Source organism: Choristoneura fumiferana, chromosome 23 (assembly GCF_025370935.1).
Source record: "Choristoneura fumiferana chromosome 23, NRCan_CFum_1, whole genome shotgun sequence".
NCBI lineage: Eukaryota > Metazoa > Arthropoda > Insecta > Lepidoptera > Tortricidae > Choristoneura > Choristoneura fumiferana.
The window spans coordinates 8629530-8646264 of record NC_133494.1 but is presented as its reverse complement, the minus strand read 5'-3'; the positions used below and the strand labels follow the sequence as shown (position 1 = coordinate 8646264).

Genomic DNA, 16735 nt, shown 5'->3' with positions numbered 1-16735 from the left:
ATTTTATTTTTGACGATCTTTTTGTGAATTCTTTATATTTTGACATTTTGTTTGGAATGTAATGTAATTTTCAGTAAGTAATAAATAAATCTATTGAAAGTTGATGAACAATTAGTTGAAAGAACTAATCACGCATAATTGCAAAATTTAACTTTACAGTATTATTTCAGTCTTAATAACAGTAGCAAAAGAAGAAAAAAGAAACCGTGGTGGCCTAGTGGTTTGACCTATCGCCTCTCAAGCAGAGGGTCGTGGGTTCAAATCCCGGCTTGCACCTCTGAGTTTTTCGAAATTCATGTGCGGAATTACATTTGAAATTTACCACGAGCTTTGCGGTCAAGGAAAACATCGTGAGGAAACCTGCACACCCCTGCGAAGCAATTCAATGGTGCGTGTGAAGTTCCCAATCCGCACTGGGCCCGCGTGGGAACTATGGCCCAAGCCCTCTTGTTCTGAGAGGAGGCCTGTGCCCAGCAGTGGGACGTATATAGGCTGGGATTTATTTATTTATTAAAATTAAATTTGTACCCTTACAGCTAAAGCCAAACCGGCACAAACTTTCAATGGATGATGAATAACAGTAGCACTACCTCTACATAAAGTCATAGTTATTTTTTACTTCGTTTATTTCGAACAACGCTTCAAAAATTAGTATCTGAAGTCTAACATTTTGAACAGCTAAGTCCCGTCATTAGTGAATTGTTGTCTGTTATTTTTTTTGTAAGAGTATGGAATGTATGAATAAAGCTTTTACTCAGGCCAAGTAAAATTTTGTATAACTAAGTATTGTACAACTCTTTATTATGCTATCAAGTGCAAAAATATGAACTTATTCAAAGTTACAAAAATATGTACTTACCACAGACTATTAATTCTGACGCAATAAGTATGGCCGCGGCCGTAGTAACATATTATTGAGTGGTTCGAATAGATACTTATTTTTGCACTTGACTGTACATAAAACATGTAAATTACAGTTAAAAAGAGAAAGATATGTACAAAGGTGAACTTAACCTTCCTTCCCTTATTTTTTTTCCCTTCCCTTCCTTAACCTTTCTTCTTCCAGTTAACCTTTGAACGATTGAAAGGACAACAGAAACAAGAGTAGACACTACAATGGAAAGAAAAAGACCGAAGTTTTTAATTTTACCGTAACAATACCTACATCAAAAATAAATTAACACCTACACACTAATCCTTTACATACAAATACCTACACACTAATACAAAACAATAAATACAAAATAGTAAAAATTATTTTATTTCAATCTACTGACATGAAATATTTTTTTCTCATTTTAACTACCTATAGTATAGGTACATTTCAATTAAAGAATATGCCAGTGCTGTATTGACGTTCTATCATCATCAGCCTACAGCAGTCCACTGCCATAGTACGTAGGACGGTATAGGACGTATAGGGTGTATTTGACCTTATGTAGTGAAAGAAAATAAATACATTCCTGTCATGATTAAGTTCATAAATCGATTTAAATTAAATTTTACGAAATAGAGAAGCATCCCGTCACCCAATAAAAAATATAAAACTTATCTTCTTTCTTCTAAAAAGACAAACGATAGCCACCCTCCTCAACACTAAATCGGGTCGCAAATGTAATAACTCGTCTATAACCTCATTGCATACCCACATTAAACGAATTTTCAAAAATAAATTTGTGGATTTCGTATCAATCTGTGTCCTTTCCCTGCTTAACTTTGAAGCCTTTCTATGGGAGGCGCTAGAATTATTAAAGAAACACTTAATTTTGATCATTCATTCAATCATAGCGCAATCTAGTGAGAAGTAGTCGCGTTTATTCAAAGCGTGTTGAAGGTTGTAAGGTAACGAACGCTATACAGCGCTGTTCAGGTTCAGTCTCCTTCTTGTACTGCTGTTTGTATCGCAGTAATGCTACTACACGTTAGATGGCGCTGTTATCAAAAGTATTCTGTACTGTTATTTATTTGCAAAGCCAAAGGAAGAGTAATAATAATAGGTTACCTAATGATTCGCCGACTATTTTTAGGCAGATTATTGATTCGCAGACAACGTTTCGTCGAGTAACGGAACGCCGATGAATTTGTACGCAGATGTATTTTTTCGCCGACTAACGTATCGTATAACTCTACCTTTAGCAGACTATTTACTTGGCATAAGAGTCAGTAAGCCGAATAACTATTCACAGTAATTCGTTTAGCCTATTAATCACTACACATTCTGCACGTTTGGTCAAACAACCATTCGCTTTTGTAACGGTGGAACTATTATTCAGTGCGCATATCAACTTTTCGTATCTTTTCGTTTCGCATGGGGACTGGCATTCAATACCGCGAATTAGTGTTGATTACACTATGGCCTCATTGGCATTTTTACACGCCGTGCTGACCGCGCATTCTTTATGATTTTCTTATGTAGCCTCACAAGTTTTAAACGTATAACGCAAGTAATAAACGTATGTTTGACCATCATTTGTATTTATTTTATATTGGAGTCTAAACAAACCAAGTCGCGATGCTAGCAGTTCGGTTCTGACACTGCGCCGGCAGCTACCGCGGCACGCTCGCTTCGCTCGCTCGGCTCGTGCGTTGTTGATCGCAATTCTACCTAACACTCCTCCCCGCTAACGCTCGTCATCGCACCTAACTACATTTTGATAACAGTAACACAGTCAACACAGTAAAATCCTACCTGTCGTTTGGCCGATTTTATCTACGCATATTACGAAACAAAAATCGACTGAAAATTGAATCTACCTAACAATATGAATGCCATGTGATAACTCTGCTTATCGTGTTTCGACGAACAGTTGTTCGCTTAACTGAAATAATAACGAAACAAACAATGTACTAAATGTAAATCTGCTTATCGCTATTCTTCCTACCGACTTCTTGGCGAAACGAATAATAGGCGTAACGAAATTATACCAAACGTTGCTCGGCCAAAAGAAAAATCTGCCAATAGTTGTATGCGACACGAAAATCGGCGAAACGACAGGTCACCGTAATAATAATAAATAAATGGTTTCAGCAGTCTATATGCATGATTAGATTAGTTTAGATTCGATTTATTTATTACCTAATAGTTATGTATTATAGTTATGTTATTTTTAGGATACTAGTTTGTTTAAATACAATTTATATTCCATGAAAAAATATATTATAGATACATGTCAGGTAATTATAAAAAAATCACAAAAGGATCATCAAATTGTATACTAAAAATAATAATATGTAGGTATAATGATAGTGGTAAATTTGAATATAATGTAAGCCAAAAATAAAATTAGAATTAAATTTAAAAATAATAATAACATTTATCAAGGGTAAAACATGGACAAAAAGTTAAAATTAGGTACAATTAATTACTATGTCACATTTAAGAAATTGGAATGATCGATTAAATAAATAGGTAATAAAAAATAATTAAAATGTCAATGCGATAAAATTTAATATACTTAAAATAAAAAAATTGTCCACAACAACAGGACAAAATATGTCAATGATTAAAACAATAAAAATATACCTACTGTTACTATGTTTGTTTTGTGTATTAATTTTTTCCTTTTTTTTATTTATCTTATTGCTTTTAATGCAATTTATTGGTGGGATAAAAATTGTTTTGATCAAGTTGTAAGGCAAAATTTTGTGCAATATTTCATCGTTTTTCACTAGATCAATTTTCAACAAAAGGAATTGCACTTATCTATTTCTATAAACGGTAAAGTTACTGAGTGACTTACTGAAATATACCCCACATCACCGCTACCGACTGAACACGGATTTTTAATCCAAAAGAAAATGTTAACAAAGGTGTTTCCGGTATCGAAAAACATTTGCAGAATTCATGCATTGCATCCATTAAAAAATTGTATTTCATAATCAAAAATCTGTATTTTGTCATTTACACTTTGACATATTAATTTACAAAGAGAATACTGTTTTCGTATGCATAATCAATTTATTTATTGTCCTGGTATTATTCTATTATACCCGGGTTTTTAAAGTGCGGGCCGCTTGTCGCGGGACGTTTTCGTAATCGTTTTCCAGTGATTCTTGTTCTGTTATTTTTTTTATTGTCGACATTGTTGTTAAAAGACTCCAAATAACCAATCATAATTGTTGTTATGTTTTTATTATATTAAGTCGTTCATTGTTACGTTTTCCGTTGTTTTTCGTCCATTTTTGTATGAAAGGATGGACTCCGGTCCGGGTACTTCTAAGTCAAAAGACTAATTATAAGTTGTCTCCCGTATAAAAGGCTCTTTTATGGGAAATAGAAAAAAACATGGTGAACTGCTTTGATTATTTATAGACTAATCGAAGGTGGACTGTTTACGAGCAATTCTTATATATCTAATTAGTTGGTAAAACATTGTTATTCAACACAATTTTGCCTTTCTGAGGTGATCTAAATAGATTATATCTTGAATAAAATAACTGACTCCATTTAAAAAAACCCTCGACAATTAATTCACCCAACCGATTGAAAACCATTGAACCAGGTACTTGAAGGCAATGCGCTATTGCGTTCATTACAATATGGCGGCTCAGAATAGTCAAAGTCAAAGTCAAAATACCTTTATTCAATTTAGGTTATAACAAGCACTTATAAATGTCAAAAAAATCTACTACCGGTTCGGAAAAACCTCTGTTGAGAAGAATCCGGCAAGAAATTTAACGAGGAATATTTTTTTAAACAGATTTACTATATTATTAAATGATATATACATCACAAATATTTAACACAACTTTATTTTTACCACAGTAGGTTCACTATTTGAAGGGATCGCTAATGCAGATCGAAATTACTTCCAAATATCCCTGTCCATGATATAATCATTAACTTTATAATACGCCTTAGATATTAATGTCTTCTTGACAATAGATCTGAATTTTGTATCCGTTTCATTTGTAATATTTTTTGGAATTTTATTATAAAAACGTATGCAATTTCCCAGAAACGAATTTTTAGTTTTAGCCAGTCCGTAAGATGGAACTTTAAGCTTCCCTGTGTTTCAGTAGCCTTTGGCTTATAGACGTTAGTGGGAAAATCACATACGTAATATCGCGCCTACTCAATAAATGCGAATACGAATTCTCCATGAAGCATTTTCTGGCTTTATTAAAATCCTGAGGGAAAATGTACTAGATAGTGTCATCTCCCAAATGTTAGTGGAGCACTTCCGCTGTAACGCACATAAGGGATGACTCTATGGAGGGAAATATTTACGTACTGGAAAAGTCGTTAAGTTATGCGTTACAGACTTAGTACAGTTTACTGGATCCTTAGTTTCTTGGAGGGTCCTGTACCTCAAATTGAAAAGTGGAACCCATTATACACAGAATGAGTGTCTATCTGTCTGAACTAGTCTGACGTCTGTCATAAAAATTATAACAAAAATTTAACCAACTACAAAAACCATGAAAAAAATTTTCTACCACTCTGAAGTCGGTGCCACAGCACGAGCCAGCAGGAGTAGACCTATAGTCGTTAACCTACGCCCTATATACTGGGCTTCAATCACTCCTGCTGGCTCGTGCTATGCTGAGGCACCGACTTCAGACTGATAGAAAATTATTTTCATGGTTTTTTGCTCTCGGTTAAATTTTTTTTTCACGCTTTTTCATCATCATCATCATCATCAGCCTATAGCAGTCCACTGTTGGACATAGGCCTCCCCCAAAGAGCGCCATTGCACCCTGTCCTCGGCTTTACGCATCCAGCTTCTATCAGAGCAGCCTTTCGCAGATCGTCACTCCACCTGCCGGAGGGTGTCCTACACTACGTTCGCCAAGACGCGGTCTCCACTCAAGAACTTGTTTACTCCAGCCATTGTTGGTTCTACGACAGATATGACCAGCCCACTGCCACCTCAACTTGCTTGCTTCACGCTTTTTAGTGTAAATCATTTAAGATACAATAGTTTAATGTCAACTGCTCGTCACCTTTTACGGGAGATTGGTTTTTCAGATGCAGAGACATTCATTATAGAAAAGTTCTGGTGCTTCACCACTCATTCCATTTCACCATATACATTACGAGGAGCATAAAATGCTTAGCAACTGTGTTAAAATAACTGAAATTCAACCCGTGATATACTTGTTGTTCTTGAGTAGTAACTCCAATGGTCAACTGCGGTCTTCATCATCAGTTCCACTGTACCGAATGATGATTTTCAAGAGCAAATTCACGAGTTACTACTAAATATATCCAATTTACCATAGTTGTTCCTACAGTATTTGAAAAGTTCCTTCGATTTCGTTAGGCTCCTGAATCATCAGATCCTGATTTGGTGCTTATAGGAGCTAATTGAAGGCATTCCTATACGATCGCAAAAAAAAAAAAAATCGGTTCATAAATGACGAAGATCTGAGGTAGGTAAAAAACATTAAAAAAAATTGAACCGACTACAAAAAAACCATGAAAATAATTTTCTACCAGTCTGAAGTTGGTCGGTGCCTCAGCACGAGCCAGCAGGAGTGGACCTATAGTCATCTACCTTACCTACGCACTATATGTTGGGCTTCAATCACTCCGGTTTTTTGTAGTCGGTTCAATTTTTGGTTATAATTTTTTTTTCACGCTTTTTAGTTTAAATAATCTAAAATTTAATAGTTTAATATCAACTGCTCGTCATCTTTTGCGAAAGATTGCTTTTTCCGATGCAGAGACTTTCATTATTGAGGAGTCCTAGTGCTTCACCACCCGTTTTACCATATGCATTACGAGGAGCATAAATTGCTTAGCAACTAAGTTAAAGTAATTAAAATTTAATCCGTGAAATACTTGTTATTGAGTAGTAACTCCGATGGTCAACTGTGGTCTTCATCATCAGTTCCACTTCACCAAATGATGATTATAAGTGCAAATGCACGAGTTACTACAAAATATATCAAATTTAGCTTAAATAGCCGTGGTGGCCTAGTAGTTTGAAGCCGTGGTGGCCTAGTGGTTTGACCTATCGCCTCTCAAGCAGAGGGTCGTGGGTTCAAACCCCGGCTCGCACCTCTGAGTTTTTCGAAATTCATGTGCGGAGTTACATTTGAAATTCACCACGAGCTTTGCGGTGAAGGAAAACATCGTGAGGAAACCTGCACAAACCTGCGAAGCAATTCAATGGTGCGTGTGAAGTTCCCAATCCGCACTGGGCCCGCGTGGGAACTATGGCCCAAGCCCTCTTGTTCTGAGAGGAGGCCTGTGCCCAGCAGTGGGACGTATATAGGCTGAGATGATGATGATGATATCAAATTTACTATAGGTGTATCTACAACATTGAAGAGTTCCCTCGATTTCCTTTAGATCCAATCACCAGATCCTTATTTGGTGCTTATGGAACCTAATTGAAGACATTTCTAGACGAATACAAAAAAAAAACAAATTGGTTCTGAGGTAACAAACATAAAAAAACATACAACCGAATTGATAACCTCCTTTTTTGAAGTCGGTTAAAAATACAACAGATTGATAACCTTCTCCTTTTTTAAAGTCTGTTAAAAATATCAGAAATTAGTAAACCGATTAAGTTGGAATTCGGTACACACACTCATTACTCTTTCCGCCGTTTAAACTACTTTGAAAAATCCTTTTACTAATGAAAAACTAAAATATTTCTTACCAACATAGGCTAGGTACTTGTTTATCCTGTGAAAGAACGAAATTTTTGCGGGAGCAACAAGTTTGCTACACGCTACCCTACAATAAAATACTAAATAACGAACAGAATAGCAAAGTTTTGAACCAATTTTGCAACTTAAGTGAGGCAAAGAACATATAACCAGAATTGATTTTTTGATTATTCATTTACATGCTATTACTTACATGAGTAATTATAATTTATTGAATCAGGTGTTAAAATTTATTGAATCAGGTGTTACTATGCGGAGGTCCATATCAATGAACTAAAAAAAAATCTTTGCTCACCTTGTGATAGCTAAGTTTAGGCAAAAAATGCGTGTTCATGCAGTTCCTCCACCTCCACACTGTAAGAACACATACAAATCAGACAAACTCATCTATCACCACAACACTAAACTGACGAGTTTCGAACTCAACCAGAGCTCATCTTCAGAGCAACACAACCGTACACCATGCTACCAGATGTTAGACTAACAAACAAACCACAACAACCGTTTTAATTTGTCACTGTAATTCCCTAAGTACCTACCCACCTATATTTTTTCTCAGACAAAACAAAACTACGTGGGTATTAATAAATTTAATAAATTTTAATCGTCATATAAAAACTACCTTGACTCTTTATTTATTTACTGTCAAAGCGTGTTTTATTAACTGTTATTGCTAAAATTACTTCTTAATAGGTGTAGCATTTCATACGTTGGTCGTTTGTCTGATAGGATTTATGGTATTTTAAAATCGAACAATGTTAATGTTGCCTTTAAGACTAACAACTCTTTGTACTCTAGACTTTGTAACCACAAAGATAAGTTGGATGAAGGAACTAGATCGGTTGTATACAAGCTCGCTTGTAATGACTGCAGTAAAGTATATGTAGGTCAGACAGGTCACAGTTTTATAATGCTAGATTTGAGCATGTTTCAGCAAGGGAATGAGCATCCTGATAGATCGAATGTTGCCAAACATCTGTTAGAATCAAATCATTCTTTATCGGACTCAGATTCGTATGAAGTGTTACATTATTGCGGCAAGGGTATGGGGTCTATTATTAATGAGCAGGTAAATTTAGTATCATCTCCCTTGCTACGGCTTGGGTGTAATTTCAACAATAGCAGTTAATAAAACACGCCTTGACAGTAAATAAATAAAAAATCTAGGTAAAAGACAAAAATATAGGTGGGTACTAAGGGAGTTACAGGGACTAATTAAAACGATTGTTGTGGTTTGTTAGTCTAACTTCTGATAGCATGGTGTACGGTTGTTTTGCTCTGAAGATGAGCTCTGGTTGAGTTCGAAACGTGTCAGTACTGGTGATAGATGGGTTTGTGTGATTTGTGTCTGTTCTTACAGTAACTGCATGAACACGCATATTTTGCTTAAACTTAGCTATCATAAAGGTCGCGGGTGAGGGTGAGCAAAGAAATTATTTTAGTTCATTAAGGAGCTGTTTCACCATCCATTGATTAGTGTTAACTGGCGGTTAGGTGTGATGCCGTCTCTATTTGTTTTGTTCGAATAGACGGAGATGGCATCACATTTAACCGTCGGTTAACGCTAATCAATGGATGGCGGAACAGCCCCTAAGAGTAATTATAATTTTAAGTATCTCAGCATCCTGTAGATTTGATTACATTCAGCTTTATTTAAAACAATGCCAAACTTGATCACGTTAATTTTAAAATAGTAAGTTACTCATCTAACTACAAAATTATATAACTTTCTAAAACGATGGTGTCTGGGTGAATAAAAAGAAACTTTTATAAAGATTGCAATTTATTTTTTAGTCAAGTATTTTCATTTGCTTTTGTCATCGTGTCATTAAATTATGCTGTCTTTCATTAACACTAAGATAAACGTACGAGTGGTCGTCACTGTCCCAATAGTTGGTATCTTTAATTTTATGTCATTAGCAAGTATTAATGTGTCGGGCACTCGGACGTTTACCTTATCTTCCAACTAAAATCTCTACAGATCGACTAGGTTTACATCGCGATGAACGCTGGTGTTGATGTCGGTGTCGCCAAGGGGCATATCCATATCGTACTTCTCAGTCCAGTCAACCATATCGTAGTGCTTCAGAACGTACTTGTTCCAGCGGGTCTTCATATCACAGACCATTTTTTTGTGGAAGATCGTAACGTCAACGAATTTCATGTTGGGCGTGAAGAACTTAGTCACGTCAATATGACGATCTAAGGGGAAGCCAAGAGGCATTTTGTCGAGCAAAGTGGTTGACCTGAAGTCCATTGTGAGGTCTTTGCGGTTGGTGTCCAACAGATTCATGTCAATGTTCTCAACTAGTCTCAAGGGGGTAACAATACAATAAATCATCATCTTCATACCTCCCACTTTACCCCTAGGCAATAGCAGTCTCGTCGGGAAACCAGTCATATAATTCCTCAGGTCCTTAATGAACAAATCACGAATATCAGTAATCGTGTCCACCTTCTTCCACAAGTCGCGGGTCATGATACGGTCACGGACCAAGTTGTGCATGTCAGTTGAAGTTCTGACGATGGTATTCTTTCCACTTTTCAGTTTGTGTAAGAAAGAATCAAGTTCGACAAAGTTCAGACGGTTATGGTTGATGTCAATCAGTCTGTTTAAGTGGTCTTCCTTAGGTCCCAAAAAGATCCTAATAACGCAGTCGACTGCTTTATCAGAAATAACATCAAGCGTTACTTTGAAAGGCTGGTGATTCAGGCGACGCTTGCGAACCAGGAACGTCATGTCAGACTTGGTCTTCTTGATTTCTTCCTCATTTAAGATGACAGCGTTGGTCATGTCCATCAAGTAATCATCAAAGTAGGTGACAAGTTTGTCTACAACAACGTTGTCAATTTTAACACCGGGGAACAGAAGTTCCTCCTTCGTGTAGCACGGCAGACGCTTCTTGAACAGGGCTACTAAGTTGACAAGGCGTTTCTGGAGCATGTAGAATACTGGGTCGCGGAGAGCAGTCTGGTAGTTGTCCAATACATGAGGCACAACGAAATATCTGTAAACAAAAAAATTGCATCAGCAACAATGAAAATCAGAATCATAAAGTATTGATCATCATCATCATTCCAGCCTATATACATCCCACTGCAGGGCAGAGGCCTCCTCTCAGAACAAGAGGGCTTGGGCCATAAGTTCCCACGCGGGCCCAGTGCGGATTGGGAACTTCACACGCACCGTTGAATTGCTTCGCAGGTTTGTGCAGGTTTTCTCACGATGTTTTCCTTCACCGCAAAGCTCGTGGTAAAAATCAAATGTAATTCCGCACATGAATTTCGAAAAACTCAGAGGTGCGAGCCGGGATTTGAACCCACGACCCTCTGCTTGAGAGGCGATAGGTCAAACCACTACGCCGCCACCACGGCTTCATAAAGTATTGAATTTCACATTTTTTATTTCGTTAAAGTATCAACTAGTAAATTCAAGGTAAACTTACTTGTCGGAATCCAGAGTGTTGAGTCCAAGGACTGCTTTCATGATGATGAGCAGGTAACGGTAAGCCTCAGTTTCGGTAGTAGTCGTAGTACTCATATCACGCTTCTCAATCTTGCCGTAGATTAGTTTTCCAAGAGTTTCAATGTCGTCAGTCTTTGTCAGCTCCAGCCTCATTCCATTGATCTGTTCATAAATAAAAGCAATACGAATAGTAACTTTTTACAATATATTGTACAGATTCGGAATAATTACTTTAATTAATTTGCTATTGAATTATTAAATTTATGCAAATAAGCTGGAAACTTACTTCAATGTATCCCTTTACGATGGCTTCCTTGATGATCATTTCATAGGTCTCGGCTAAACGAACAGCGTTGATATTATCGTCGCGAACAACGACGTAGTTGTTGAATCTGTTGGGCAGCTGGATACCATTGTGCAGTTTTAACCAAGGCCAGTATCCCTTCCTGATTGGCTTGTTCCAGGACAAAGTTTTGATTTCTCCCAATCCGTTGGACAGTCTCTCCAAGTAATATCTGGCCAGAATCTGTTGGTATATATACAGAGTCAGTTCGCAACGTCTGACCTTGAACTTGTCGAAAATAGTATCCCTCATCCAGAACGGATAGTCAGCGTGGAAATAGAAATAGTAGGTGTTTAGGTCAATATCTTCAGTGAAGTATCTGAGTTTGTCTTCATGGTTGAGGTAAACACGCTTGTCAAAGACGTTCTCGTCGATTATGAAAACATCCTTGTCGGTTTTCTTGATGCCATAGAAATCGCACAGTTTGTGGTCAAGGAGCCCCTTCTTCATCTTAAGCATGTATGCTTTTTGGATGACATCGGCGCGCACGAAGTAGTACGGGTATATTTCATAAGGAGGAGGTAGGATGATTCCTCTGCAATCCTCACGGTGTCTGCAGGCAACGGTAAGAGCATAGACGAACATACCCTCGTTCATGTGCAAACGCATCCAGCAAGCAGTTTTGATGAAGGTGGTAAAGTCCTTAGCGTAGTGCAGCATGTGGAACATGGTAACAACTTCATCGAGTTGGCGGTCAATGTGGATAGTAAACACTTCACCACGAGGCAGCACGCCAATCTTGAGCAGATTGAGGAAACGTTTAACAACGTCAGATTTCTGTAGAAAGAAATGAAATATAATTAAACCTTGCTATTGTTGGCAAAAAAATTGTCATTTTTATAAAGTACATTGAAATATCCTTACGGTATATAAATCAACATTCTCTTCAATCTTGAAGTTTTTACCAATGTCTACGATGTCTTTGTACATGCAGGGTTCCATGACGTGGTTCAGCAACTTCAGGATTAAAGTTTGCCTTTGCTTAATGTCCGTTGAGACTGTAAACAAAACAGGATTATTATACTGACTTACTTACTTACTTTGACGATGTCCTGGATATATGTAAATACAAGTAGTAACAAAGATATGTATTGTTTTTATCGAAATATTATGAACTAGCTAGCTGTGCCCGCGACTTCGACCGCGTGGACTTAGATTTATCTCAGTCAGTTATTATTTTGACTGCCTAGCAGCTTACAAAAGATACATGCCATTAAAATGTTTACTTCTTATTCATAGGTACCTAATAAAATACCTTTGATTGTGGACTTTTTCCCGATTATCTAGCGATTAGCTTTTCTGCGACTTTTTATCTCATTTTGCTTTCGCATGAGGGGTTGGTAGCTTTTTAACGGCTTTATTGTTACCTATTATAACTAAGGCCCTGGTTTCTCAGGTCCGTCACACGCGACCGGCATCTGAATGTGCGTCGCACCACACGAATTAACGGTGCCTACCCGCTGCCGGTGACATTTCAGAGAAACATTCCTGCACAAAACATTCGGCCGTGGTCAGAGAAACCATGGCCTTACGGACAGAAGCCTCCACTCTTGGCACCAGGCCACCTAAATGTAGGGCCAAATTCGATTTGATCTGTGGGATGTGCGTAAAGTGGCTGTCTTGTGTTGAGTTGTCAGTGCGGTCAATCAATCACAACGAGAGCAGAGTGGCCGAAGAAGCAGTTCAGGTTATTCCAAAAGGGACGGAGACAGCGCGTGCGTATATTTTGTGTAGAATGAACTCTTAAATCAATGAGAGAGTCGTGGCTATGGTGACACTCAGGTCTTTTACGGTGCCTGAATAAAGCACCGTCTGAACACAAAATCGGGGTACCGATGCTAGTTTTTTCTACTTCATGGAGATGCCCTGTGTTATCCCTGTATTCGCCGAAAATCTCTTTTAAGAGGACCAAGAGTACCAGGCACGCAGCGCCCTTAACAAGCACCCTCCAACCTAAGCTGAACTCTATTGGATATGCTTTACCATAGTAATGTGAGCATCATCCGCCGGAAGACTTCCACTGCTGAACAAAAATGCCTCCACCTTTAAACGCCACAATGAACGACAACTCGCCACTTGCATCCACCGGTTTTCCGCAATTTTCACAATGTCGTCAGTCCACCTGGTGAGAACGCCTCATCCTCGGTTCGTGGTCGCCACTCGTAGACTTTTCTCTCCAACGGTTATCATTCTGTTCTTCGAGCGATGTGGCCCGCCCATTGTCACTTCCACTGGCATATGTTCCCATCCCAGCTATGTCGGTTATTTTTTTTTACTTTTGTATTCACAAAAAGGTTATATAGCTTCGGGTACCTAAACTAACAGTATCATCAGCCAGACATCAGCAGGACGTCCACTGTTGAACAAAGGCCTCCCTTAGAACACCACAATGAACGACAACTCGCCACTTGCATCCACCGGTTGCCTATAACTCTCGAAATGTCGCCCGGCCACCTAGTGGGAGGCCGACCAACGTTAAACTAACAGTAATTGTGTCAAAAGTGTTGTTTGAAATTATTTATATTGACCTTAGATGAATGATTGGTCTCGCGCGCTTGCTCGACGTCGAGACCAATATTCATCTAAGATATTGACGTATCTTTTTAGGGATCCGGAGCCAAAATGGCAAAAACGGAACCCTTATAGTTTCGCCATGTCTGTCTGTCTGTCTCTGTTTGTCTCGGTCTGTCTGTCTGTCTGTCTGTCTGTCCGTCCGTCCGCGGCTTTGCTCAGGGACTATCAATGCTAGAAAGCTGTAATTTTGCAGGAATATGTATGTAAACTATGCCGACAAAATGGTACAATAAAAATTTCAAAAATTTTTTTTTTCGTGTACCTCCCATAGACGTAAAGTGGGGGTGATTTTTTTTCCTCATCTAAACTTGTAGTGTGGGGTATCGTTGGATAGGTCTGTTAAAACCATTAGGGGCTTGCTAAAACGATTTTTCGATTCAGTGATCTGTTTGCAAAATATTCAACTTTAAAGTGAAAATTTTCATTAAAATCGAGCGTCCCACCCATCTTAAATCTAAACCGGTGGGTGGAAAATTATGAAAAAAATCAGAATGGTAGTAAGTTTATCAAACTTGCAAGAAAAACTATAACGGCTAAGTTTGCTTGAGAATTATTAGTAGTTTAAGAGTAATAAGCAGCCTAAGGTATAAAATATACCTAAACTTGGAAGATTTCGTATAAACTACGAAATTCTTAGAAAAATATTACATATTTTTTTGTAATGGCTACGGAACTCTATTTTGGGTGTTTCCGACACGCTCTTGGCCGGTTTTTTACTTGTGAACCGATTCGTTAATCCGAGAAAACATGTAGGTACATCAATGAAAACCACATTCACGTCGGTTAAGCCCTTCCTGGGATTAGCGCGAGCAAACGCATAAACAAACAAACTGACAAACCATTGACAAACAGACAATTTTAAAAATCATTGTTTTGGGTTCTATTGCGCTTATAAATATTTACCATTGTAACAGTTTTTCTCAAATATCCCCAATGTACCACCGAATTTCTACAGATTTATTATTTTAAATATCTTACCGATGGTGTGATCATCGACTTCAGGCCGTGCCGTAGCCATTGCGGCTAGGCCGAGAATCAATAAAGCTGTAGCCTTCATCGTGCAGCCGACCCAGTGGGAGCTCAACTGTGCTTTCAAGTACGACTTAGCCCCTATTTATACTACTAGCTGAGATATCTAAAACTGTTGACAACCTTGTTTTTTCAAGATAATTGCCTAGCTAAGGACGTTAACAGTATGCCCCTTGACCCCTTGTAGTTGTTATTAACTATGAATAAGTTACAAAATAGTGGAGCTTTACATTGCTGCCCTACTACCAACGAGACAGGTAAATAAGAAAGCATCGGTGCATGTAAACTCTGGTAGATACATTTAAGTACTAACTTGAGATTACATTGTTGTGAATTCCAATCGCCAAGGAAATGGGAGTTTAATCAGCATCTAGGCCAGGCCAGTTATCTGTTGCGTTTACGTTTATAGCAATTACACTCACCGTCTTTTTCTACCTTAATTCAAAATTAATAATAATAATAAATATCATGGGACACTTGACACCAATAATAATTGACCTAGTCCCAAACTAAGCAAAGCTTATACTATGGGTACTAGGCAATGGATAAAAATACTTATGTAGATAATTACATACTTAAATACCTATTAAACATCCAAGACCCGAGAACAAAGTCCATTCGTATTGTTCATACAAATATCTGCCCCAACCGGGAATCGAACCCGGGACTTCTTCGAAGCGTCGTAGTCAGGTTCTCTAACCACTTGGCCATCCGGTCGTCATTAAAAAGTGGATAGATATTTTCAATAAATTGTTTCCTCAGTTCTTTCGCATACAGTTTCCATATGCTGCTAACGCAGCTCATTACCGCTCGAAATATTAATCAGGCGTTTGAGAAGGAAACTACAAGCTATCCATGTCAAACGGGTAAGACATAGAATAGAATAGAATAGATTTTTTTTATAATTTATAACAAATAATTGAACCGACTTCAAAAAACCATGAAAATTATTATCTACCACTTTGAAGTCGGTGCCGCAGCAAGAGCCAACAGGAGTGGACCTATGGTTTTTTACTTCACCTACATACTATATTATTGGACTTCAATCACTCCTGCTGGCTCGTGTTGAGGAACCGACTTCAAAGCGGTAAAAAAATATTTACATGTTTTTTTGTATAAGTAGAGACATTCACGATGACGCTTGCCGTGGTTCTTATTCGAATATCATTAATGTCTAATTTTGACAAAATCACGCGTCTTCGTAGATGGCACTAGGTCGCTTGTTGAAAACAAAAATGACACAATACAAAAAGTGCTACTTTCAGTATGGCGATCTAAACTTTTGAATGGCCTTTTACGATGTGTAACTAACTAGAGTATTTATTAATCACTTTTAAACATTCAAACTATATAATATTAGTTAGTTGTCTTCCAATTTTACAGTTACTTGGAAATAAAAATGTGTGGCTGTAACAAAATGATGAGTTGAAAAAAAAGTTCAGTATAGTGTCATTTTTCTTTTTAACAGTTCTGCATATTTTTGAGATAGATACTTTAAACTTCGAAAAGTGTCATTTTGATAAAAGAGTCATTTTTCATTTTCAAAATTTTATCACAATTGTCTTCTACTTTTTCAATAAAATGACTATATTCAAACAAAAAAGTACATTTTACGAGTAACGTTATAAAACTTTAATTAACCATTCTTATTTCAAAACTGACAAAAATTTGTCTGTTCATGGTTTAATTTTATGGTT

The 16735-nt window shown here is 37.5% G+C and overlaps 1 protein-coding gene across 1 annotated transcript; it reads right to left on the bottom strand.

The window, feature by feature from the left end:
• Positions 1–9391: 9391 nt before the first annotated feature.
• Positions 9392–15104, bottom strand: LOC141440811 (basic juvenile hormone-suppressible protein 2-like). Its single transcript, XM_074105358.1, has 5 exons — positions 14988–15104; positions 12300–12433; positions 11379–12212; positions 11073–11254; positions 9392–10634 (listed from the first exon to the last, which is right to left on the bottom strand). The coding sequence occupies exons 1-5, from the start codon at positions 15064–15066 to the stop codon at positions 9602–9604; spliced, it is 2262 nt and encodes a 753-aa protein (XP_073961459.1). The 5' UTR covers positions 15067–15104; the 3' UTR covers positions 9392–9601.
• Positions 15105–16735: the final 1631 nt, after the last annotated feature.

Excerpts from the sequence above, each read along its gene's own strand:
- LOC141440811 (XM_074105358.1), bottom strand. The coding sequence starts at position 15,066 with ATGAAGGCTACAGCTTTATTGATTCTCGGCCTAGCCGCAATGGCTACG. Across the intron at positions 12,213-12,299 it reads AGAATGTTGATTTATATACC|AAATCTGACGTTGTTAAACG; the intron begins GTAAGGATATTT and ends TTCTTTCTACAG. Across the intron at positions 11,255-11,378 it reads TCGTAAAGGGATACATTGAA|ATCAATGGAATGAGGCTGGA; the intron begins GTAAGTTTCCAG and ends ATTTATGAACAG.